This window comes from Sabethes cyaneus, chromosome 1 (assembly GCF_943734655.1).
Source record: "Sabethes cyaneus chromosome 1, idSabCyanKW18_F2, whole genome shotgun sequence".
NCBI lineage: Eukaryota > Metazoa > Arthropoda > Insecta > Diptera > Culicidae > Sabethes > Sabethes cyaneus.
The window spans coordinates 61,294,061-61,321,528 of NC_071353.1; the positions used below are offsets into that span (position 1 = coordinate 61,294,061).

At 40.8% G+C, this 27,468-nt stretch overlaps 1 protein-coding gene across 1 annotated transcript; it reads left to right on the top strand.

Annotated features, from left to right (window-relative positions):
* The first annotated feature begins 389 nt into the window (after positions 1-389).
* On the top strand, positions 390-27,468 carry LOC128745616 (LMBR1 domain-containing protein 2 homolog). Its single transcript, XM_053842694.1, has 3 exons — positions 390-680; positions 751-1,708; positions 26,266-27,468. Exons 1-3 carry the CDS (start codon positions 510-512, stop codon positions 27,252-27,254), a joined length of 2,118 nt encoding a protein of 705 aa, XP_053698669.1. The 5' UTR covers positions 390-509; the 3' UTR covers positions 27,255-27,468.

A 27,468-nucleotide genomic window follows, 5' to 3' on the forward strand; every position in this document is an offset into this window, starting at 1 on the left:
TTCGATTAAATTTAATGTTAATACTAGGTAAGAAATACAAAACCTGTAATGGATGACAGAAACGAAAATCGATATCCATGGAGGCGAATCGCCACAAGAGTCTCAGTCTATCAATTAAATTTCGCTCCCCCACGTAAGCTTATGTGTTTATATTTATTCCTTTGGTGTCTTTTTATTTAGCTCTGCGTGATGAATCGCAATGCCAATAACATCTAATACCGAGCAACCCAATCTGCCGAACGAGTTCATTCCGCAGCAACAACAAAAACGGCAAACCAATAATCAACAACAGCCAATTACATTAATTTTGCCTATCAGTGGTAAACTATTTTACGAGAAAAAGCAAGATTTTCAACTTTGCAAACCGCAACTCCTTCCTCTAAAATCTTTTAGTTTAGAGAAGCTGGAGAAAATGCAACAAGAAGCCCATCGGCAGCTACAAGAAAATCGTATTTGTAACGTTGCAGAAAAACTTTAAAATATTCGATTCGTACTAAAAGTCGTTTACCATGGCTTATTTATTAGTGTTTTCCATTTGTTTGGCATTACTGTTAGCTACAATATCACTTTATAGATATGGTTGCATCCAACGCCAGCATCCGATAGTTACCTTTTCTGTACTGACAGCATGGAGCTTTTCATTCCTTATTGTGTTTACGATCCCTCTGGACGTTACTTCGGTTTGTAGAAATATGCAAAAATATTTACCAAATCTCATTTGATTTTTTATCGTGTATATTCGTATTCTAGACTGTGTACCGGCAGTGCATCTTGGAACATAACACAACGACAAAGTCATCGCTTGTACAATCAAACAATGAGAGTACATGCCAACGCCCTTGGGGCATGGTAGAAGAACAGGTGTTCCCGAATCTCTGGCGCATCATTTATTGGTCTTCGCAGTTTCTGACATGGTTGATCATGCCGTTAATGCAATCCTATCTAAAAGCCGGTGATTTCACCATCAAAGGAAAACTTAAATCTGCTTTAGTTGATAACGCGATTTATTACGGATCTTATTTATTCATATGTGGAATTTTGCTAATCTATCTTGCGCTTCAGCCTGGAATCTCGTTAGACTGGCAAAAGCTTAAAGCCATAGCTTCTTCCGCGTCGAACACCTGGGGCTTATTTTTACTTGTATTACTGCTTGGTTATGCCCTTGTAGAAGTTCCACGAAGTTTATGGAACAATTCGAAACCTGGATTTACGTTGCAGTATGCTTATTTCAAACTTTCCAAATTAAGTACGGAAAAGGCTGAGGCAGAGGAACACGTAGATGATGTTTTGGAAAGTTTACTATCGGCTAATCGAGCAGTTCCATCACGTCACGAACTTCGACCGGCACTAGAAACAATACTTCGAAAAGTGCCTACTGAATTAATGGAGCGAGCCCGTCGAATCAATCGCGATGATGGTTCTCCTGTAGCTTTGCCATCGGAGAAAGCACTTATAAGACTCCATCGGCAAGTGATAAAATCTCTGCAGACATTCCAACGTACGGAAGCCTTGTGGAACGTCCAAGTCAACAAGGTCCTTCATCTGGAAGACGTCGCCAAAAATGCAGTTTCATTGGATCATCGCTTTAAGTTGGAATTTCCCAAGAATCGCACTGGACTTTCCAGAGCACTTTACAGTCCAGTACTAGAATGGTACTGGGAATGTGTAATAAAGGCCCCATTTCTCAAAGCTCTCGCGATTATAACAGGTAGGTCATGAACGTTTTTTTTTTTTGGAAAATAGACAAACATATTCGGGTTGGCCAGAGCGAACCTGTCGTCTAAAAAGTTCAACCCAGAGAGAAAAAGTAAAACCTGCGTGAAAAAACAAAGGTTTTCACAGGCGTTAGATTGGCACTAGGGCGAACGTAGGTTGGACCTAAGCAAAACAAACGCGCTTGGTTTCGCTTTGAGTTAAACTTTTCAGACAACGGGTTCGCTCTTAATCAATTTTCGATTTCAACCCCTGGTATTGTCAATTATAGTCGGATTCCGAGTTTTCAGACCCGAAGCCTGAACCCCTGAACTTGAAAATTTTAACAGTTATCGGTTTCGGGTTGCGATCTGGTTTGACGGGAAACAAATATTCGGGTTCGGACTTGGGGAAAAAATAAGTCCGGGTTTGGGTTTGACTAATGATCAGCCAATTCCACATTGTATTCGTGCAGAAGAATTTTTTGAACATAATGAACCAAGTAGCCGCTTAGTTGGTACGAGGTACGATGCTGGTCTAACAAGCCAGTCGTCGTATGTTCGAATCTAGGCCGCGCTGCTAGATAGTTTGTTTTCGCTGGAAGACCGAGTATATGTCGACAATCTAAAACGACCTGAACAAGAAAAGAATCTAGAACAACATGACAACAACAACAATATGGGCCAAAAACTGATTCAGGTGATGTGACAGGCTACAGAAAATCCAGGTAAAGGTAACAAAAAGAAAGAGGTAAGCGAATCAGTGAGAGTTTGAGGGCATATACCCATATATCAAAAATTCATAAAGTTTTCTAATAAGTTTAAGTATAACTAAGTTCATTATTATTTCAATAGGGAAAAATATAATATAACGGCATACTAAATGAAAACATGCCTAGACGCGAGTGTTAGATTGGTCGACAGTGACTCAAAAATTCAATAATGCATTTGTCAATTAATCGAGTTTTCTTAAAGGTTTCAGGAGTATTAAGCGAACAAAGTTTGACCAAACTCGCGACTTTAGTCATGACCTTGAAATGTGTGGTCAGGCATATATTATTATTTTTTTTTTTTTTGAAACGATGATTCTACAATTGATGAAGGAATAATTCTTTATATTCTTTAGATGAAGAAATAATTCTGCATCCCAAGTACCAAACTTTTGTATATTAGCAATCTTAATGCTTATAAAACGTATATTAACATTGTTGATGCATAGAAGCATTAACGTAAATCAGCATGAAAGAAAGCAATATATGCGCATATAACGTAACAATATAATGCATTTAGTCAATTTCATTAAAACGAGCCGTAAGTGTTGATGAACGGCTTGTACTTGACTTCTTATTTTGCTATCCTGCGGCCACTATTTGTGCCCTCTTCCATCTGACGGTGCCGTCTTTTTCTACCCTATTGGTAATGCAGGACAAGTAGCAATGATATGAGAGGGAATATCACCAAGATTTAAATACGACTAATTTCTCCTCACTCAATCACATCCGCTACGGTTTAGATAGCATAGGTGCAAGGAAACGAATGAGGTTGCATGACTAACTTCCCGGTTCGAGCCCTGTCTAGGTGGTAAGATTATTCAGCATTTCCAAAAATGGTTCTGTTTATCCTGCTCCCCTTGAGATGCAGCAAAAAAAATCGCTTGCTTTTTTAGTTTTTTAAATCCCGACCGAATCTATTTTTATTTACCATAACAAGCAAACGATATGCCATCGATACTTTTTCGATACGTCGATAATGTAGACAAAATGACGTTTCGTTTAAGCCTCAAACAAACACTGATAATGCTTATTGGATGCTTGTGGCGTAGCATTTTAACAACCCGCTATTTCGCCTTTTTAGCATTATGTGAGTTCTACAGAAGTATATAAAGAAAAATATGCTTTTAATCATAGTTCTGTATGCTTATATAATGTTGTCCAAGGACTAGTGTTTAGTGCTTACTGGTTACTTGGGTATGCCTGACCACATTTCAAGGTCATGACTAAAGTCGCGAGTTTGGTCAATTGTCATAGGAACGGAGCCTTTCTCCGAAGAACCGCGCTGAGAAACGCGGACTAACACGCTTTCGGACGAACAGCGTCACACGCAGTACCTTGTAAGTCGTAAGGACCTGCATAGTGTCGTCGTCCTGAAATAAAAACACGTTAGATTAAAACTTTTCGGTCGGTGGTTTCTACAGTAGCTGGAGGAAGAGGCACAATTTGTGTCTAAAAATAGACCAACCCATGTCGCTATGGTTAATAAGGGGGGTTGTGCAGACTTCTTTTGTCCAGCTCCTCTGTGGTTCAAAGGTACACGGGTACCAGTGAGCGACACGCCCTGGCAGGTGTTGTGGGTTCAAATCCGGTTATAATCTTTGATTACAGCTTGGTTCGACCCATGCACCTTCCAGCATTGGACAAAAGATAGGAGTCACAACCAGGGCTTGAAAAGGGATCGCAAGTTGAATGTGACTGCCGTGAATGCGAACTTTCCGCATTCAAACTCCGCTTTTTGAACGATCATTTGACTGTTTTTTCCAGTCCAGTCAATCTCCCGCTTGCGCTGCTGCCGTCTTACAATTCATGCGGCATCTCAGCAAAAGCAAACAGTCGATCTCCCGTTTTGCTTTGCGCTTTGAGAATATAAACTGCAAACTGACTGGAAGCATACGGTGACGTATTTTTTCGTTTCTCTTTTTGTCTCCAAATCGGCTGCTCACAGTAATAGTTTGTCACCCGGACGTCGGTCCGACGCAAGCAAAATATTCGTTTGTATTGGACGGAATCCGACCGACTTCTTCCATGCACATGTAGTGGTTGTTTTTTTGTAGTATTGAATCATACGATTGTGCGGTTGCTTTTCGTTAGCGTGGTGATTGCCAGTCATTTGACTGTTTTGCAGTCATTCGCTGCTCCAAACGGTAAAGGCAATTTGATCGAAACAAAAATGTCAACAAATTTTAGAGCGCGTTCGTTCTGTTGCGTGCGATCGGCGTTTGACTGAGCAAACTGCCAGTTGTGTTATGCATAGCGTTCGTATTCCACCTCTAAACGGACGCACAGTGGTTCAAACAGCGAAATACGTGATCGTGTGTTATTGCGCCGAAACGTGAAGTTTTTCGCATGTAGTGTCTTTAGGAACATTTCTCGGTATAATAGGCCCCTTCTTGTGAGAGAAATCTTTGGGTGATTAATTCCCTTAAAAGTGAAATACGAAATTTATTTTCCCGTATATTCGAGATACAGGTGTGGTACTTTCGGCAAAGTTGTAGTAAATATTATTACAAACAACTTTGTCAAAGACACCATACTTGTATCTCTTCATGGAAATTATCTATTAAGCGTTATTCGTGGACAAACCCTTTAAAACAGTTTTTAATCCCCAACTTATTCTGGTCAATTTTTACGTGTTCATAGTGTTATAGAAAGTTGTTTATCTTGCTAAAATCAACGTTTCTGTAGAACATTATTATATGTTATTTTCCAAAGTTTCGGAGATTTTGAGCTTTTTTGGTGAAAAATAGCACTTCTTTGAGCTTAAATATTTCCCAAGGTGGCAAATGGTGGCAGATCAAACAACTCCTACCTAAAAGTACAACAAAAAACCTATAAAAGCAAGTGTCAACTGACTGTATCTGTTTGTATCCGAAAAAGTTATAGTTGTTTTAAAAATCCATCTCAGTCATGTTTACAGAACAATTAAACTGTACTTCGGATGCAATAAACGCCATTTTGTTTACGTTGACAATCTCTTTCTAACAAGTTAAGTTACCAGCAATTTTTTCGCCTATTTTCGAGTTGAAAATGAATGTAGACTTAAAATTGACGCAATTAATAAGAGAAAAGCTTCCAAATAACTAACTTAAGTCTATTTTGTTCAATTTTGCATTGCTCTCTCCTTCCGCATTTTTCCAAAACAACATTTGATGATGAGTTATCTCACCTACACCTTTATTTAACATAATTAACTATATATGACGTACTGCTTACTTAGTCATTCTGAGAAAAGTCGGTCTTTCTTGACTGTTGTTGAAAGTTGGTCATTTGGATTTCAGCCATTCGTGATTCGACCATTTATGTTTCGGCCATTCGGTACCAGCCAGAGTGTGTTCTTTTGAAAAGACATCAATCGAAGGAATTAAACAAAATAGGCATAAGTAAGTTATTTGGAAGCTTTTCTCTTATTAATTGCGTTAAATAATTTTAAGTCTACATTCATTTTCGACTCGAAAATAGGCGAAAAAATGGCTGGTAACTTAACTTGTTAGAAAGAGATTGTCAACGTAAACAAAATGGCGTTTATTGCATCCGAAGTACAGTTTAATTGTTCTGTAAACATGACTGAGATGGATTTTTAAAACAACTATAACTTTTTCGGATACAAACAGATACAGTCAGTTGACACTTGCTTTTATAGGTTTTTTGTTGTACTTTTAGGTAGGAGTTGTTTGATCTGCCACCATTTGCCACCTTGGGAAATATTTAAGCTCAAAGAAGTGCTATTTTTCACCAAAAAAGCTCAAAATCTCCGAAACTTTGGAAAATAACATATAATAATGTTCTACAGAAACGTTGATTTTAGCAAGATAAACAACTTTCTATAACACTATGAACACGTAAAAATTGACCAGAATAAGTTGGGGATTAAAAACTGTTTTAAAGGGTTTGTCCACGAATAACGCTTAATAGATAATTTCCATGAAGAGATACAAGTATGGTGTCTTTGACAAAGTTGTTTGTAATAATATTTACTACAACTTTGCCGAAAGTACCACACCTGTATCTCGAATATACGGGAAAATAAATTTCGTATCTCACTTTTAAGGGAATTAATCACCCAAAGATTTCTCTCACAAGAAGGGGCCTGTTATACCGAGAAATGTTCCTAAAGACACTACATACGAAAAACTTCACGTTTCGGCACAATTACACACGATCACGTATTTCGCTGTTTGAACCACTGTGGGACGGTGTGAACTTGAATGCGCGTTGGTGTGACTGCGGTAGAAAAAAAGGATCAGTCGAAGCCCTGGTCACTACGACAACTTGTTAAGCATAGCTACCTATTACCCCCCCCCCCCCCTTCCTTTCTACCCTTCCCCTTCATTCCCGGAAAAAAATCCTTCTTCATTACTTTCCCTTACCGTCCCTTCATCAATTGTAGAATCATCGTTTCAAAAAAAAAAAAGAACAAAGTTTTCTTATCAGATTCACGTCAATGCAGTGCATATACTGTCATTATGCACATATCAAGTATACTGTTGATGGGGATATGCGCATGATGTTAGTTATAAACAATATTTTATTGGGTGACATTAACTCTAAAGACTAAAAAAGCAATGACAAAGTTTAAAAATTTTAAAATCTTATAAAGTATCTTAAAATCGATAAAGCATTACTAAGTTCAAATTTGTTTCCCAACTTGTTTTTTAACTAAGAAAAACTATACACTCTATGTGACATACCTATTCATCTGACCTTATCATACGTCTTCAGACACATATTCAGCCACCATGAACAACCACATCGCACTAAAGTCAATTTGTTTTATTTTAGAAACCTATCTAAACACAGTACTGGCCAACCAGTGTTCAACCGGCCAACATAGGCTAGTCCGTCTGGAGTACTGTTGCAGGATAGAAGCTAAAATTTATTCTTCTTTTGGGTTGAGCCTTGAAAAACAAGCTGCCAGGCAGCTGCAACTCAACACCCCACAAAAAAATCAAGCTGCTATATTTCAGCGAAATATATTTCCCAATTGAAAATTGGAATTAAAATCAAATTCGAGCTGAGGGCGGGTTCGGATTCAACGAAAAATAAAAAAATTTGTGTGCGGGACAATTTCCGTTTCCGTTTGCAGTACAAGGTGGAGCGGTTAGAGCCAAGTTTGCCCAAAGCTGAGAGAAGGTGTTTGTGATAATGTTAAATGTACTTGTCATGAACTTCTCCTCCTTGTTTAACCGCTTCTCTGCATGTGTCAGTCCTGTTTGTTGAGGATTATATTAACGACACGCGTGTACAGGAGGAAAGTTACTTTATTAACTGACTGTGTTACTAGTTTTACGACACAATCATAACATATCTCTCATTTTCTAATTTGAAGTTCGAAAATCCAGTTAATGTATTATAAAGTATTTTTCAAGAGAATAATCATCAAAGCGTTTAGGGCGGGAAATTTCTCTTTGAGGCCGCTGCAGCAGTCCTGCTTCCCTATTTTGAAGATTCATCTCGTCGCTGACTGGAAGTTCTTCTGTACCGAACATTTGCTTCTTGGTAGATGGACGTAACAAAGGCTTAATATGCGATGTGTTTCACTTTAGCACTTGTCCATTTTCCGTTTCGAGTGTCGTACTGTTTCCTACCGTTCGACTACCGTTGCTTGGGTTGGCAGGAAACCTGTAGCCACCTTATTCTGCGGAAGTAGGTTCTTCATTAGCACCTCATCTCCAACGACTATAGGCGAATCCCATGCTCCATCTTGTGTTGTCCCTGACGACCTTAGCCTGGTATTTACACATCTTGTCACGATCATGCATTTTTTTATTGTCACCAATCACTTCGGGTTGGAAATGCGGAATCACATCACGAAATCGTCTGCCGAACATCAGTTGTGCTGGTGAAACTCCTGTTACGGCATGTGTTGCTAGGGAATACATCTATAAATACTCTTGTAGAGCATCCTTCCAGTCTTTGCCCTGGTGTTTACTGATTTTTATAACTTTGGACCAGGACTTTGGAAAGACCGGTTTTGGCGTTCCACCTCTCCGTTCGCGCAAGGCCAATAGGGGGTCATGTGAGATAATTTAATTCCGTAGTCCACACAATAATCTTGGAGCTGTTGACTACTGAAATTCTTTGCATTGTCAAAGGTCAATATGGTTAGCAATTCCATCCGAGAGAAAATATTTTTCAAAAAATGGATAACGTCGCTTGAAGTAGTAGATTTCATCGGTTCCGCCATGACGAATCGACTGTACAGGTAGTAGCCATCCGGGAGGAGCCCTAGAAAATCTCCTGAGACGTGATATCATGCAGTTACAGGTAATTCATAAACGCGTAACGGCTCTGGTTTTTCGCACCGACCTACAAGTTGACAATCAATGCACTCTTTGCAAACTTTCTCAGCTTCTACATCGATGCCAGGCCACCAAACAGCAACTCTCAACCTTCTTTTCATCTTCTCCCGTCCGGGATACCCAACATATGCCAGTGAAGGGACTGCCTCACGTAGGTCTTTTGGCACGACGATTCTGTTTCTGCGTTGTAAAACATCTCCGGCGAAACTCAATTCATTTTTGAAAGGAGTATTATACCTTTTAATGTTTTCTCTCCAGCTGTCCTTTTGTAGGGCCAGTTCCACGTTCTGAACTGTGGACAATCTCAGCCATTGCCACTGCTGGTGCTCTGTTTACCTCTACTACAGCACACAGTTCTGCCTCGGATTTTTTATCGAACGTTCTATTATCAAAAATTTCCGCAAACCTGGAAAGTGGGTCGGCAATGTTAGTTTTTCCAGGAATGTGACGAATAGAGTTATGGTACGCCTGCATCCTCAGCACCCACCGCTCATGTCGCTGATTTGGTGTTGAAGTCATATTGAAAAAATATTGATCAACCATCTGTGATCTGTTAATATTGAAAATTTTTTATTCGGCTAGATACATTCTAAAGCGTTCGGCTGTCCAGGCCATTGCCAAGGCTTCTTTGTCTAGAGTGGAGTACTTTCTCTCTGTCTTCGACAAGCTCTTTTTTCCATGTGTGGACTCATCACTGCGACCAGTATAGTTTTTTTTATCATGTCATTTATTTGTACAGGCTCGTATACGGTAGCTTTAAGGAGCCAACTTTTTTTTATGTCTAGTTTTTATAACATGTTCAACACTGCTTATATACTATGTTAGAGGGTACGATCGTTATACCCGATTTACTGGGGTTAGTATGGCTTAATTACTTATATTCCAAAGCTGAAGGACAAGGAGGGATAGGTTTCAAGGTTTCGAAGCTCGTTATTGTTTTCTACTATTAGCGATGGTCAGGGTCCAGTAGATAAACGCTGTTCAGTGTTCCAGTTACTACGTTCGTGGGTGCGGGTCAGAATTATGGTGTCTTCATTGGGGTGGCATTGTTACGTGGAAACCGTTGGGGCGATTGGTCTGCGGATTATACAAAAGCGTATTAAATTCTTACGTCAATTTTCTTTAGAAAGTTATAAACCAGAGTCATGTACTGAAGATCCCTGCTCGCCAGAATGTCTCGCACCGGCACGTTTTGTTGTCTTCCTCGGGCCCGAAGGGAATCTGTTTGCTGGGACCTGACACCACAAAATTCGGTACACGACCATATAATATTCTCGATGTCGTGATAGCTATCGCCACAAACGCAGTGATTGCTTTCTGCAAGTCCTATTCGGTAGAGATGCGAGTTTAACGTATAGTGATTGGACATGAGCCTGGATATCAAACGAATGAAGTCTCGACCCAAATCCAACCCCTTGAACCACGCCTTCGTCGATACCTTAGGAGTGATGGAATGTAGCCACCGTCCCAGTTCTCCTTTATTCCATGAGGATTGCCAGCTGATGAGAGCTCTCTGGCGCAAGACGCTAAAAAATTCATTATAGGCAATTGGTCTATAATAAGTTTCCCCTTCGATTGCGCCCACCTTAGCTAACGAGTCAGCCCTTTCATTGCCCGGAATGGAACAGTGAGAAGGGACCCACGCTAAGGTAACCTAGTATTTTTTCCCGGACAGAGCTTTTGTAAGCTCTCGTATTTTCCCCAAGAAATACGGTGAATGCTTTGCAGGCTTCATTGAGCGGAGAGCCTCTATAGCACTGAGACTATCTGTAAAGATAAAGTAATGGTCTGTGGGCATTGTTTCGATAATCCCAAGAGCGTGGTGAATTGCGGCCAATTCTGCCACGTATACAGAAGCAGGAGCATCGAGTTTGAAAGAAGCTGTAATATTTTCATGGAAGACACCGAAGCCAGTGGACTCATGATGCTTAGATCCATCAGTAAAAAACATTTTATCAGAACTAACGTTTACGAACTTATTGTAGAAAATTTTAGGGATCTCAAGTGCACGAATTTGATCCGGGATACCAATTATATCTTCTTTCATGGTGATATCGAAGAATATAGGAGAATCAGAAGTATCTTGCGATGCAACACAAAGGGAAGTGTATGAAGAAGGGCTGATATCTTGAGCCATGTAATCGAAATATAAAGTCATGAATCTACTTTGAAATTGAAGTTCGACAAGCCTCTCGAAATTACAAATCACTAATGGGTTTATAACCTCACATCGAATGAGCAGACGGTAGGACAATTCCCAAAAACGGTGTTTCAACGGGAGAACACCAGCCAGCACTTCTAGACTCATCGTATGTGTCGATTGCATGCATCCTAAGGCAATCCGCAAACAACAATACTGTATTCTCTCTAGCTTAATAATGTGCGTGTTCGCGGCGGAGCGGAAACAGAAACAACCGTATTCGAGAACCGACAGTATCGTTGTTTGGTATAGCCTTATAAGATCTCCTGGATGGGTGCCCCACCAGGTTCCGGTTATTGTACGGAGAAGATGGATCCTCTGTTGGCATTTTTGTTTCAGATACCTAATATGGCATGCCCAAGTGCATTTAGAATCGAACCAGACCCCGAGATATTTAGTGACTATAACCTGCGAGATCGTTCTACCCATTAGCAGAAGCTGCAGTTGTATTGGATCATGCTTCCGAGAGAAAACGACCAGCTCAGTTTTCTCCGGGGAGAAATCGATACCAAGCCTAAGAGCCCAGCTGGACAAATTGTCCAGAGTATCTTGCAGAGGACTTTGCAGATCATCGATTCTGTTGCCCGTTACGGATACAACGCTATCGTCAGCAAGTTGCTTTAGCGTGCATGGGTTAGCAAGACATTCATCGATGTCATTGACGTAGGAGTTATATAACAGAGGACTTAAACAAGAGCCCTGGGGGAGGCCCATGTAGCTAATTCTTGAAGTTGTCAGATCGTCATGTGTAAAAAGCATGCGTTTTTCTGACAACAAATTGAGCAGAAAATTATTCAAATTCGGTGAAAGTCCTCGTGAATGAAGCTTCTCGGTTAGGACTTCTACAGAAACTGAATCAAAAGCTCCTTTAATATCCAAGAATACGGACGCCATTTCCTCTTTACGAGCAAAAGCGAGTTGTATTTCTGTAGAAAGCAACGCTAAGCAATCGTTCGTTACCTTTGCGAAAGCCAAATTGAGTATTTGAAAGTAAGCCGTTCGTTTCGACCCATTTGTCTAAACGAAATAAGATCATTTTCTCCATCAATTTCCGGATGCAGGAGAGCATTGCAATCGGCCTATACGAATTGTGGTCGGAGGCTGGTTTTCCTGGTTTCCGAATAGCAATAACTTTCACCTGTCTCCAGTCATGCGGAACGATATTTAGCTCGAGAAACCTATTGAACAGGTTCAATAGACGCCTTTTAGCAGAGTCAGGTAGATTTTTCAGCAAGTTGAATTTAATTCTATCTAACCCTGGAGCATTATTGTTGCACGAAAGGAGAGGAATTGAAAATTCTGATATTGAAAACGGCGGTTCGTTTGTAATCGATGGGGATGCATCGCGAAAAGATCTCTGTGACGGTACAGAGTCCGGGCAGACTTTTTTGGCAAAATCGAGAATCCATCGATTCGAATATTCCGCGCTTTCATTTGTAACGTTACGGTTCCGCATGCGTCTAGCAGTTTGCCAAAGAGTACTCATCGCTGTTTCTCTAGATAATCCGTTCACGAACCGTCGCCAATAACCGCGTTTTTTTGCTTTCATCAGACTTTTCATTTGCCTCTCAAGTACTTCGTACTTCCTAAGCAGTTCTATCGAACCATGTTTTCGAAAGTCCTTATACGCCGTAGACTTTTAAGCGTACAGGTCAGAGCACTCTTTGTCCCACCAGTTAGTGGGAGGTCGTCGATTAATTCTTGTACCCGGTATCGGTTTTGTCTGTGCTTGAGTCGCGGCGTCGAGGATCAAGCTAGTGATAAACGTATACTCTTCCTCCGGAGGGAGTACTTCATAAGACTCTACAGCTTCGGATATTGTAGATGCGTAACTCTTCCAATCAGTATTTCGCGTGATGTCATATGAGACATTGATAGGATTCGAGGAGACTGAACCATTAGCAATTGAGATAACGATTGGCAAATGATCACTACCGTGGGGATCGTTAATTACCTTCCACAGGCAATCTAACGCTAGTGACGTCGAGCAGAGGGACAAATCGAGCACGCTTTCACGGGCTGGAGGATTAGGTATTCGTGTCGCTTCCCCGGTATTTAAAAGTGTCATATCAAATTCGTCAATCAGACTACAAATTAAAGAACGGTTATCGTCATATAGCGACCCCCATTGTGTGCAGTGAGAATTAAAATCTCCTAAAATCAGAAACGGTGCTGGGAGCAACTTTGCTATATCGTAAAGTTGCCTCTGTTCGAACCGTACTGATGGAGGAATATAAATCGATGCTATAGAGATGTCTTTACCATTTACGATAGCTTGAATAGCGACAGCTTCTATGTTTGGGAAGGAGGGGAGGCCGATTCGGAAGAAGGAATAGCACTTTTTGATCCCTAAAAGTACTCCCCCGCCATGTGATCCTCGATCCCGACGAATTATATTAAAATCTTGAAAATAGAGCTCGTTATCTGAAGTGAGAAAAGTTTCGCAAAGCGCAAACGCGTCACAATTATATATGTTAATTAATTGCTTAAAAAGATCAGACTTGGGGATGATACTTCTGCAGTTCCATTGTAACACCATTATTGAATTCCCATTTTTTCTCGATGTATTAGCCATCGAAGGATATGATAGCAGCAAGAAGGGGCCATTGTGTTGCTAGTTGTTGCAAAAATGTTTTTACTGTAGGGAGAAAAGTAAGCAGAAGACTTTTAAGAGGATCCGAGATATTGAAAGTTATTAGTATCCAGTCCACGATATCCGAGAATTTCAAAAATCCTGCGTTATTCTCTAGCCGAGAATAAGGTGCACTTGCGGTTCTTGGTGCTCTAGGAAGCGGTGGGTATTCCTGATTTGATTTAAAATTTTGCAAACCAGGAGGTACCTGCTTCGGATTTTGTAAACCGCTTCCTTTGTGTGGTTTTGTGCTATATGTTGTCCCGTCAGGAGGTATCTTGCGTCCCTTGCGAAAAGGACTAGGTGAGTTGCTCTTTCTTCTCTTTCTAGATCTATCTTGCAAGGTACAAGAGGGTCCTACCACGGGATCATCAGATGTACCCTCATCAGATGGCAAAAAGTTAAAGATATTTTCTGGCATAGGTGGCGTAGCTCTCTTTAGCATCTCTGCAAAAGATCGCTTTGAGCGTTCTTTAAGAGAGCGCTTCAATTTTTCCCCGCGTTGCTTGTACGTGGGACATGCCAGAAGATCATGAAGAAATTCCCCACAGTAAAGACACTTTACGGTCTCTTCACTGCAGGTGCTCTCTCCATGATTTCCGCCGCATTTGATGCAGCGTGACTTGTTGCAACAGAAGGCGGCTGTATGACCCAACTGCTTGCAATTCTGGCAGTTCATGACCCGCGGTACATACAAGCGTACAGGTAGACGAACCCTATCTAAGAGAATGTAGTTCGGTAGAGCAGATCCAGCGAAAGTCACACGAAAGGATTCCGATGGAAAGAATTTCCTCTTCCCTTCTTCGATTGATACTGACTGCAATTGCTTGCAGTCCAGTATCTTTACCTTCGGCATTATAGGGTTCTTGAAACAGCCAACTCCACAACGCAGAAGATCTTCGACAGTGAGATTTCCTTCGGTGACTACACCATCAACTTCTACATCCTTGGCAGGGATGTACACGCGATACTCTCTCGTAAAGAACTCAGAGCTAGCAATCTCGTTTGCTTGCTTCAAGCTCCTCACGACAACTCGCAATTTATTCGGTCTCACCTTCGTAATGTTGGTTACGTCCGAAAAATGTTTTGCCAGGTCCTTGCCGATTTGAATAATGTTCAATGGTTTACTTATGGGCCGGAAGTAGACAACAAACGGTCCTTTTGAGCCATCTGGGTAAGCTTTCTTCCTCTGGTTTATAGGGGGTTGCGATGGCGGTGCAGTAGGTGCCGAAAGTTGGGAAGGGCCGGGAGTCGGGAATCCTCGGAACTCCTCTTCCATTTCCTCACCGCTTGAGTCAACATCGTTGATCAAATCAACATTAGAGTCGTTCATTTTGAGCGGGAGCAATAAGCTCTTCCGCCGAATACTGTAATGAACTCGTAAGCAATGGGGGGGGGTCAATCAGCAGTGTTAAAAAAAACAATTTATAAAAAATAATAATAATAAAAGTAAAAAAAGAACTAAATTCAAAAAAAAATGTGTATAGTAATTGAATACTTCACAAATATTTAGTTTCCAGGCTGCCGCGGCGCCTCATCAAACTTTGGTGTCCAGAGTGGCGCGATCCTCGCTGTGTGTCTCGCACGACATTTGTTACTGCTTCGTTCGGTTTCTATGCAGACAATAGGTGCTTACTTGAGTACGCTGCTACTGAGGAAGCCACTGATGGATACACTATATGTTTATTCCTTCTTCTGGTTATTGAAAGCCAGATGAAAATGTTTCGTAATTCTCACTATCTGACGAAGTGGAGATAACTAACTTTCACAAATAAAATTAGCCGGTTTGAACGGGTAAACGTTGCCGTATAATATTCGCCACTACGAACGCGCAGATATACGTCTCGTGCTGTTCGCAGCTGAAGAGCGACTGACCAGTATAGTTGATCTATTGTAATATCGTCCGGGTGTTTGCTGTATGACCTACACTGCATTTCTTTTTGCTATAATCGCTATTGAGAGCGATTTGCTTATTAAATTTTATGCGTGCTTGTGTGTATTGGGGTTTATCCTTCCTTCATAGCTTGATTCACTTTACCCACTTATTCCTCGCTGCCAGCACTATCCCATATTATAGCCGTCTCTGGCGAGGACTCCTTTGTTCCTCTGACCAGTACACTTAACTACTTTTGCAGTGTCAAGAGGCTTCAGTAGGTATATAATTACATAAAGGAAGGGTAAATGAGGGGGGCCTGAGAATAAACTCATGCCAAAGTCACTTGACATCAAATGGCTTGATTCTACTAAGATTCGAACCCACGACCACTCGCTTGTCAAAGCAGACTCGGTAACCTTGCGTCTACGGAGCCCCCCCCCCTACACAAGCTCTTACTCGCGTAGGTAATTACTCGAGATGTTCCATTGGCAGACTGCAAAAGAACTGCCCCTAAGCCATTATCTCTCGCATCCGTGATTATAGTTGTCTCATGCTTTGGGATTATAGTATCCTAGATATTGTGGGTTAGAAAGAACCCTTTTGATTTTCTCAAAGCACCGTTTTCTTTCACTTGTCCAAACAAATTTGACACCTTTGACCGTCATTTCTCGCAGTTGTGCTGATGTGTCCGACAGTTTCGGAACGAATTTCCCGATATAATTCACTAGTTCCAAAAAACTTCGCATTTCTGCGGGGGTTTGTGGTCGCCGAAAAGCCTGGATGGCATCAACTATGTCGTTCATTGGCAAAATCCTTTTTTCCGATAGCATATGACCCATAAAATTGACATTCGTTTTACAAAATTCACTTTTCGTCATGTTTACTGTTAAACTCATCTCGTTTCGATGCCCGCTCGTCGGATCACCCCCTCAAGAGCGATGTTGAACAGCATGCAGGATAGACCGTCACCTTGTCTCAACCCTCGTCGCGTCTCGAAGGGACTCGAGAGTGTCCCAGAGATGCGTACGAAACACATCACTCGATCCAAAGTAGCTCTGATCAGTCGCGTCAGTTTGTCCGGAAAACCGTATTCGTGCATTATCTGCCATAGCTTGTCTCGATCGACTGTATCGTATGCTGCTTTGAAATCAATAAAGATGTGATGCGTGGGCACGTTGTACTCCCGACATTTCTGCAAGATCTGTCGGATAGTAAAAATTTGGTCCGTAGTTGCGCGAGCTCCCATGAAACCCGCCTGATAATTCCCTACGAAACCTTGTGCTATCAGTGACAGCCGGCGTAACAGGATCTGGGAGAGTACCTTGTAGGCGGCGTTTACCAGCGTAATACCACGATAGTTGCAGCAGTCTAGCCGATCGCCCTTTTTGTAGATGGGACAAACCACTCCTTCCATCCATTCCTCCGGTAGCTTTTCCTCCTCCCAAATCCTCGAAATGACCCAGTGTAGAGCCTTTGCGAACGTTTCTCCGCCATGTTTATAAAGCTCTGCCGGAAACCGGTCCTTCCCAGCGGCTTTATTGGTCTTCAGCAGCCCGATTTCTCGTTTGACTTCTTGGAGATCAGGTGCTAGGACATTACTATCTTCCATGGGCGCTCCTTGTTAATTTCCGTTCCGCCTCCTTCTGCGACTTCGCCATTGAGGTGTTCATCGAAGAATTGCTTCTATCTATCGACCACCTCGCGCTCGATTGTAATTAGATTCCCTCCCTCGTCCCTACACATGTCAGATTTCGGTGTGTAGCCCTGTTTGGTTTGGTGTTTGGTTCACTTTCTCATAAAACTTGGGCGTGTCATTAGCTCGGAATAGTTGCTCTAATTCTTCACGATCTCTGTTCTTCTTTTGGCGCTTTTTCCTCCTCAGGATCGTGGTCAACTGGTTCCTAGCTCGCCGGTATTTGGCCAGGTTCTCTCTAGTGGCACTACTTAGATCTTCGAGGTTTAAAGCACAGTCTTCGAGGTTTGAAGCACCTAACTCCTCGGAAGAAGGCAGTGCCTTATTCAGTACTCGCGCGTGGTACACGGCGGCTTGTGGGTTATCTAGCTGCCTGATGTTCAGCCGAGGAGGGCGGCTTTGACGTGTCTACTTGTGTGGAGTTATCATTAAACCAGCGATGCCAACTTTAGAGCCAATATTGTTGTTGCAGTTGAAAACCGTAATAATCGACTTGCGACATTTGGTTTTATTCTTGTTCTGTGTGTCACAACTACGTCGCAGGTGGTGTGTTGTATAGCGCATCAATGTGCGAACACAGCGCACCACGTGCGACGTAGTTGCGACACACAGAACAAGAATAAAACCGAATGTCGCACGTCGATTATTACGGTTTTCAACTGCAACAACAATATTTTTGTGACAGTTTTTATCTAATCGCTGTTTCTTTCGGGTACCTCCATTTGAGTAATTACAATCTAATATTTTACTACTGAACAATTAAATCTATGCAAAACACAATCATTAAACCGTAATTTTTTGATCCAAAATAAATGTGGGAGTATAAAAGCCATAAACTTGGCAGCACTACACTACAAGGTTCGATTCAAGCAAAATAATCCACACGTTCTTTCCACGTGAAAAATCACGTAAATTTCTCTACAGGGAGTTACGTGACTTTCAGTTGAACATTATTGGAAAATACAATAACATCTATCTCATTTCCACGTAAATGCACGCATACTAATGCAAACTACGTTAAATTCACGTAAATAGTACGGGAAAAGTTAGATGGAAAATAATCACAACTTTTCACGTAATTTCGACGTGAAAATTATTTTGAGTGTTGGTTTCTCCTTGAGCTGAGAGAGATTCGTGAAAAGGAAAAAAACACACATGACACATTTGAAATTAAATTAGTCTTGTTTTGACGTGGAAAGATAAAATCATCAGCAATTTTATGGAGGGGGCGAAAGCGCAATTTTATGGCTGGCGTAAGAGAGGGGGCTCCTATACAAATAAAACACAAATTGCTTAAAAACTCAAGAACTAATCAATTAAATGGAACCAAATTTGGCGTGTGGGGGTTATATAAGGTATTTTTTCGATTGTGTACTGAGACCGCTTTCCCCGTCAAAAAGGGGGGGGCTCCCATACAAATGAAATATAAATTTCTTCATAAATCTAGAACTAATCAAGCAAATGGAACCAAATTTGGCATGTGGGAGTTTCAGAAGGCAAGAATTTTTTCTATGGTGAATTGAGACCCCATACAAATAATATACAAATTTCCTCATAACTCAAGAACTAATCAAGGAAATGGAACCAAATTTGGCAAGTGGGGTTTTTGGAGGCATGAATTTATTTTATGATGATTTGAGACCTCTCACCCCTGTGGTAGGACGTTAAGGACTCTCATACAAATAAAACAGAAATTTTTGCGTAAGTGCCATATTTCTTGCTATGTAACAAGCGGTAAGCTGTGAAAGTAAACTAGTAAAACCTTCTCGGAGCGAAAGACAGCGAATCGACGCCCTTAACTTACGTGCCTGTTGCCATTCATGTCAAAAGAGAAAGACATTCGAATGGCACGTCATATTTGCGATGAACGTGCTTTGGCTTTAATGTTATTTGTAACCAATGGCCCTTTTAAAGTCACAAGCGAGTAAAACTGTCGAGCTACGCATAATCATATTTAATACAATAATCTGTGGGCTGGTCATTCATTACTATTTCAACCTTTATGATGCACACAAGTGATTTTTAAAAGAAATCCATGTCTCAATGGTTGCAGGCGTTGTACTTATGAACCCCCGTCCACGTATTTTCAAAGTCACCATTGCATTCAATGAAGAATTGAATCTGAATATTTCGCTCTTCTCTTTTAAACATTCACTTAAACAACGGCACTCACAGATTCTTATAAACATACATATTCCAGAAATGCAGTTTACATTAGTCTTTGATCTAATGATCTGATATATTCCTAACGTCACAGTAGAATCAATATATATATATATACTAGCTGACCCGACAAACTTCGTATTGCCACAAATTAACCTGTGTTGTACATAAATCATGAATCTCGGATGATCTTTGTCACTTCTCGAGTTTTGCAAGCCCCCCAGTGGGCGGCGCTTCCGACGGCGAGTCACCGGCAACACTCGCGACCGGCTCGTCCTGAATGATCTAGTGTTACTATAGATAGTTTTTGTGGTCTTGTTATTGATTAATGTTTTATGGAAGAGTCTCGAATTTCTCGAGTTGGATTCTGTTTTATTTGTATGAGAGTCCATATCCCCCTACCACAGGGGTGAGAGGTCTCTAACTATCATAAAATAAATTCAAGAATCAAAAATCTCCTACATGCTAAATTTGGTTCCATTTGCTTGATTAGTACTCAAATTATAAGGAAATTTGCATTTCATTTGTATGGGAGCCCACCCTCTTAAAAGGGAAAGGGGTCGTAATACACCACAGAAAAAAAATTCTGCCATCTAAAACTCTCACATGCCAAATTTGGTTCCATTTGCTTGATTAGTTCTAAAGTTATGAGCAAATTTGTATCTCGTTTGAATGGGAGCCCCCCCCCCCCTCCTAAAAAGGTAAGAAGTCCTAATTCATCATGGGAAAAATGGTTGCCTCCAAAAACACCCACATGCCAAATATGGTTCCATTTGCTTGATTAGTTCTCGAATTATGAGGAAATTTGTATTTCATTTGTGTAGAAGCCCCCCCTCTTGAAGTGTGGAAGGATCCAAATGCACCGTAGAAAATATTTTTGCCTCCAAAAACCTCCACATGCCGAATTTGATTCTATTTGCTTGATTAGTTCTCGAGTTATGGGGCAATTTGTATTTCATTTGTATTGGAGCCCCCCCTCCTAATGTGGGAAGAGGTCCTAATTCATCACAGAAAAAATTCTTGCCTCCAAAAACACCTACACGCCAAATTTGGTTCCATTTGCTGGATTAGTTCTCGAGTTATGAGGAAATTTGTATTTCGTTTGTATAGGACCCCCCCTCCTAAAGTGGGGAGGGGTCCCAATTCATCATTGAAAAAAAAATTGTCTCCAAAAACACACACATGCCAAATTTGGTTCAATTCGCTTGATTAGTTCTCGAGTTATGAGGAAATTTGTATTTCATTTGTACAGGAGCCCCTCCTCCTAAAGTGGGGAGGGGTCCTAATTCACCATAGAAAATTTTCTTGCTCTCGAAAACCTTCACATGCCAAATTTGGTTGCATTTGCTTGATTAGTTCTCGAGTTATGAGGAAATTTGTATTTCATTTGTACAGGAGCCCCCCCTCTTAGAGTGGGGAGGGGTCCTAATTCACCGTAGAAAATTTTCTTGCCCTCGAAAACCTTCACATGCCAAAGTTGGCTCCATTTGCTTGGTAAGTTCTCGAGTTATGAGGAAATTTGTATGGAAGCCCCCCCTCTTAAAGGGGAGAGGAGTTACAATTCCCCTTATAAAGAGGGAGGGGTCTCAATTTACCATAGAATAAATTCTTGTCACCGAAAACACCCACATGCCAAATTTGGTTCTATTTGCTTGATTAGTTCTCGAGTTATGAGGAAATTTGTATTTCATTTGTATAGGAGCCCCCCCTCCTAAAGTGGGGAGAGGTTCTTATTCATCATAAAAAACATTCTTGCCTCCAAAAACACCTACATGCCAAATTTGGTTCCATTTGCTGGATTAGCTCTCGAGTTATAAGGAAATTTGTATTTCGTTTGTATAGGAGCCCCCCCCCCCTCTTAAAGTGGGGAGGGGTCCCAGTTCATCATAGAAAAAAATTTTGTCTTCAAAAACACACACATGCCAAATTTGGTTCCATTTGCTTGATTAGTTCTCGAGTTATGAGGAAATTGGTATTTCATTTATACAGGAGCCCCCCCTCTTAAAGTGAGGAGGGGTCCTAATTCAACATAGAAAATTTTCTTGCCCTCGAAAACCTTCACATGCCAAATTTGGTTCCATTTGCTTGATTAGTTCTCGAGTTATGAGGAAATTTGTATGGAAACCCCCCCTCTTAAAGGGGAGAGGAGTTATAATTCCCCTTATAAAGAGGGGAGGGGTCTCAAATTACCCTAGAATAAATTCTTGTCACCGAAAACACCCACATGCCAAATTTGGTTCTATTTGCTTGATTAGTTCTCGAGTTATGCAGAAATTTGTGTTTCATTTGTATGGGAGCCCCCCTTCTTAGTGGGGGGAGGGGTCTCTAACCATCACTAAAACCTTTCCTGGCCCCAAAAACCTCTACATGCAAATTTTCACGCCGATTGGTTCAGTAGTTTTTGATTCTATAAGGAACACAGGACAGACAGACAGACAGACAGACAGACAGAAATCCTTCTTTATAGGTATAGATATAGAATGCCAGTGTCGCTGCAGGCAGTGCTCGTGGTAAACATCACACATTTGAAAATTATGTATTTACATTGTATGCGCATATGTATGAGTGATCGATTCGAAACGGGAATCTGATTGTCAAACTAAAAAGGCAATCCAATAAAAAATCCTGCTTTTCTGTAAATCACGTAGGATAATAATTATCCGCACTTAACTAATGGAAATTTTCCATATGAAAATCCTTATGATTATTATGTGCCACATATGAACACAGTCCGCCCAGAAGTACACATGAAAATTATATGCATATGAATAGTATGTGCAAATTTTAAAGGTAAATTTTAAAAACACATAAATGGTAACTGTTTGGCACATGAAGTTCATTTACTCGGCAGATGGAAAAAATCTATGTGTGAAACACATAGAAATTATACGAAAAGTTTTCTCAGTGTGCATCCATCAATACTGGGCACTCTTCTCCTGTACGGCAGTGTTTCGTTTACGCAAAAGAAGAAGAGCAATTGTTTCAATAGTTGTCAAAAAGATTGTTCGCATATTCGCTATGTAAGCACAAATCGATCTCTTGTACTCTCATGGAACTGCCATATGGAAAGTTTGTGAAGATTTGGTGCAAAGTTTTGTTTATCCTTTTCACTCTTTAACAAACCTGTGCACAGACTTCACAAATAGAACAAACTTGGGAAGGTGGCAGTACCGCTTCGCGCACATAGCCCCGCTTACGATAAAGTCGGATGCCTGGCAGAAATCGAACAGAACCAGTCTTCATTTTTCGCTCGATTCTCTTTATGTCAAATGTGACACTTTGAGGCAGGAGAAGCGTGGTTCATCAGTTTTGCAGTTTCAGGCAAAAGGTAAGAGAATAATATGGAACATGACAAAGCAGGTATGATTTAATTGTTAACCTGTTTATTGCACGCTTCTTGCTGTTACAATCCACTGCTGCTACCCTCCAAAATAGGAGAGAAAGCTGAATCGGTATAAAACCGGTTTTTATTTGAAACCTCTTCCAGAAATCGAACAGAAATCCGGCAGAAAACCGTAAGGCGAAATTTTTGCCCGAAACGGTTGTTGCATTTCTGCTAGTTTTCACGGGTGACGGCGGCCAGAAATCCGGCAGAATGTCTGGCAGAAAGTGTTTCGCTTCCAGATTTTTGTTCGATTTCTGCCGGGCGTGCCTAAGCGGGGCGAATTACGAACACAATTTCCCGCTTAGGCGCGTCCGGCAGAAATCGAACAAAAATCTGGCAGCGAAAAACTTTTTCTGCCAGACATTCTGCCGGATTTCTGGCCGCAGTCACCCGTGAAAACTAGCAGAAATGACACATCCGATTCGGGCAGAAATTTCGCCTCAGTTTTTCTGCCGGATTTCTGTTCGATTTCTGCCAGAGGTTTGGAATAAAAACCGGCTTTGTACCAATTCAGCTTTCCCTCATATTTTGGAGGGTGGCAGCAGCGGAATGTAGCAGCACGAAGCGTGCAATAAACAGGTTAACAATTAAATTATACCTGCTTCATCATGTTCCATATTATTCTCTTACCTTTTGCCCGAAACTGCAAAACTGATGAACCGCTTTTCTCCTGCCTCAAAGTGTCACATTTGACATAGGGCTTTTGCTACACACACATGCAAGACATCTGTTGGGCACACATTGCAAATTTTCCTATTCGATGCAGCAAAAACGTGCTGGATAAAATCATTTTTTCTAAAATTATTCATCATTTTTTCTAAAATTATTCATCATTTTAAAGCAACTAAAAGTCAAAGTAACCTACAAATGTTCCCTGAAATATATGCTGACTTTTGGTAACTAGGGTTTAGGTGCATTCGCGTTAAATCGGTGTCCCAAATATACTGTTTGTTGAAGCAGTATACGGCATAGGCTAAGTTGAAAGTAACGGAATATAAAATTGGTTTTAGCATAAATTGGTTTAACATAATAATTCTTAGCCGAAAGCAACTGCTGGTTATTGATATTTGTTTAGTTTTATCCCGCTAACATAAGTCATAGTTACATTTTTGATCATTGCTACCGCGTCTTAGCTTATTTGTAGAAAATATTTTTTTTATTTAGAAAACATATATTACCTTAATATTTTTTTGAAACGATGATTCTACAATTGATGAAGGGACGGTGCGGGAACGTAATGAAGAAGGATTTTTTCGGGAATGAAGGGGAAGGGTGGAAAGGAAGGGGGGGGGTAATAGGTAGCTATGGTTAACAAATTGTCGTTGTGACTCCTGTCCTGTCAATGCCTTGCAGCATTGGACAAAAGACAGGAATCACAACGACAACTTGTTAACCATAGCTACCTATTACCCCCCCTTCCTTTCCACCCTTCCCCTTCATTCCCGAAAAAATCCTTCTTCATTACTTTCCCTTACCGTCCCTTCATCAATTGTAGAATCATCGTTTCAAAAAAATATTAATATATATGCCTGACCGCATTTCAAGGTCATGACTAAAGTCACGAGTTTGGTCAATATATTACCTTACCATATGTATGAAGCAATTTGTAATTTCTGTTTTAAATGAAGAAAATATTGTGCTTTGCAGCTGTACCTGGATTAATCCAGATTATTTTCTCTAATGCCAATGTATATGACAAAACAAAACAGCAACATTGCAGTTGTCACTCTTTTTCTTTCTTACTCACAGCATTTGCATTGTCGCACTTTTTGTAGCAGTCGCACTTTTAGACTGCGGTGTCCAGTAAGGTGCAAAATGCGGGATAAATCATTTAAAAAATTTTGCTCTTCCCAGCCCGTGTGTTTTATATGGAGCTGTCACTTTTGCCTGCCCAACAGATGTCCAATACATATGCACTGCAAACACCCTATAAAGAGAATCGGGCGAAAAATGAAGACTGGTTCTGTTCGATTTCTGCCAGGCATCCGAAATTTTCGTAAGTGGGTTATAGCGTCCGCCATTATAGTGCGTAAAAAGCTGCTGTATTTACATTGTATGCGCATATATATATATATATTATCAATTTCCCACCCTTTCGTACGCGATGAATTATAACCGTCGCGGGCGAAACCATCGCCGGAATCGTCGCGGGGGCAAATATCGTTTATTTTGTCAAGTAAATCAATAGCTTACGTGCTAGACAAGCATAATATATACTTATAACTTACATACAGCCAAGCAGATTCTTTCTGCGACGATTTCAAGCCTATATATATATATTGTAGAGTGACTATATATAGAGTGGCGACAATGTCAAAATTGGAATGATAATTATCTGTCAGTGTCATTCCAATCGAGCAGACGATCAATCCAACGCGTATGCAGGAAAGAGAAAGAAAATAAGCATTGCTAAGCAACCCATCGACATCTCTATATCGAACTGCAGTAAACGTCAGCGACAACATGTCCGGGGCTCAAAATTTGACAGCGGGCCCAAATCAGACTGCTGGCAGTTGAGTGAAACGCAGTGCTGACATGCTATCTCATTTTCGCACACACGAGATGTTGGCGGCGAAAACATGGTTGTCTGCCGATGGGGTGTTGCTAAGGCATTGCATACTTTTGGGATGACATGTCGCCACGCTGTATATAGTCACTCTAATATATTGATTATATTCTGACGTCACCCATTCGTACAACCCTTACGCCCCGTACAGAGTAAACGCGACAGCGACGCGACACGACTTCGCTCTCATGTTGCTAAATGCACAGTCCTGCTTCGGGCGAAAAAGGGTTGCGCGTATAACTACAGCAAGAAATGTCGCGTCGCGTCGCATGTCGCTTGCACTCTGGCGGTACCCTTAGGGCTGCATTGAGATTGCTGACAGCTACCGTACGCAAACTATCCCGCGTATACGTACACGCGATTTGTTGCTGCTGCTGTTGGTTTTTCCATGACGTTTTTCAAACTGGGGGAAACCAAACCACCAGCACAACTGCAGATTAGCAAGCTCTACCTTGTAGTTTTTTTTAGTGTAGGTCGTATCTCTGAAGGTCGCGCGTCATTTTCAAACCTGAAATTTGGTTGTGCAAACCTCACATATACTATTATACAAATACAACAAAAGAGTACTGATCTAAAAGCAAAAATAATAGCAATAAACTTTCATGATGACCCCCCAGATAACCAATAAGCATTTCCAATGCAATTTAAATGCAAGCCAATAAGCATTTAAGTTGCCCTAAATGCTATTTTGACAAAATATGCGGCTACTTTAATGCTAGCCCTCTTATAGTGCTGACAATGCTGATTTGCAGCTAGTTACCGACAAGAAGAATTGAAATAGAATTGTAGATGCCAATTTATAACAGTTATGCAGTCAAAAGGCTGATAAACAGCAACCTGCAGCATAAAACCCCAGGGATGCTAATAAACGATTGATTTACTGCTTATACTAATGCTTATTGGTCCCCTGGGCCATGTTCGAACCTTAAGTTGTATTCAAATAAATAATAATTGGTAACAAACCATCTAAAAAAATCTCTTTTACAGGTTTTCTTTCATTCACAGTGGTCTGGAGCGAATTGACATTTTTCAATCGTGAACCGGTGTTATCCATCTTTGCAAACGTACTGGAAATCGCGAAGACCAACTATGACTTTGTCACGATTGAGCTATTCTCAATGATGACTCTTTGTTATCTGTGCTACTGCGCCTATTCGACGGTTTTCCGAATTAAATTTCTCAATCTCTACTATCTTGCTGCTCATCATCAAACTAACGAGTATAGCCTAATATTTAGTGGTATGCTACTGTGCCGCTTGACTCCACCTATGTGTCTGAATTTTCTTGGAATGATTCATATGGATTCACACATCATCAAGGAACGTATTCAGGAAACACATTATACACAGATCATGGGTCACATGGATGTTTTAGGTATAATATCAGATGGATTTAATATATATTTTCCAATGGTGATGCTAGCTTTCTGTTTGGCTACTTGGTTTTCGCTTGGCAGCCGAGCCCTCAATGCACTTGGCTTTCAACAATTTATGCTAAATGAAACTATTGCTACTGAGCTTGTCCAGGAAGGTAAAGATTTAATAGTACGGGAAAAGCGAAAGCGTCAACGCGCAGAAGATGCAATCGCTCGCCGACGGGACAATATTCTAAGCAATTTAGGAAGAGATTATGGAAACACAGGAAACAGTGGTGGAATCAATGGAGGTGGAAACGTAAGCACTAGTGGCGTTGGGAACATTCTGGCAAAATATAGATCAAAAAATTTAGATTTAGCAACTAATGCTGTTGGCCCTAGTGATGATTTAGTACGGCACGGTGACAGACTTGACTACAGCACTAACGAGCGAGGAACTGAGCTTTGTAGGTCTCTTTCGGAAGAAATCAATGAACGCTTTGGAGTTAGCACTAACGTTGTGGTTGGATTTCGAGGATATAGCGAATTTGGCGATGATGAAGATGGGCATGGTACCAGTAATAGCGGAGTAGTTCCGCGAGGATTTTTCGATGATGTTTAATATAGTTTGTACTAACAAAAAACATTTTAGATTTAGGCAAAGTGATAATTAATTTAGAGCTTCACACCTGTCCCTTTTACATTAATCCAATTAAGTTTTAAGCTATTTTAGTAGTTTCAAAATAAAACTTTAGACGGTAGAAAATGCATAAATAAAATAAAACAAAAGTGTAATCAATCTTGTAAAACACGTATTCAGTGAACAGAAAATATAA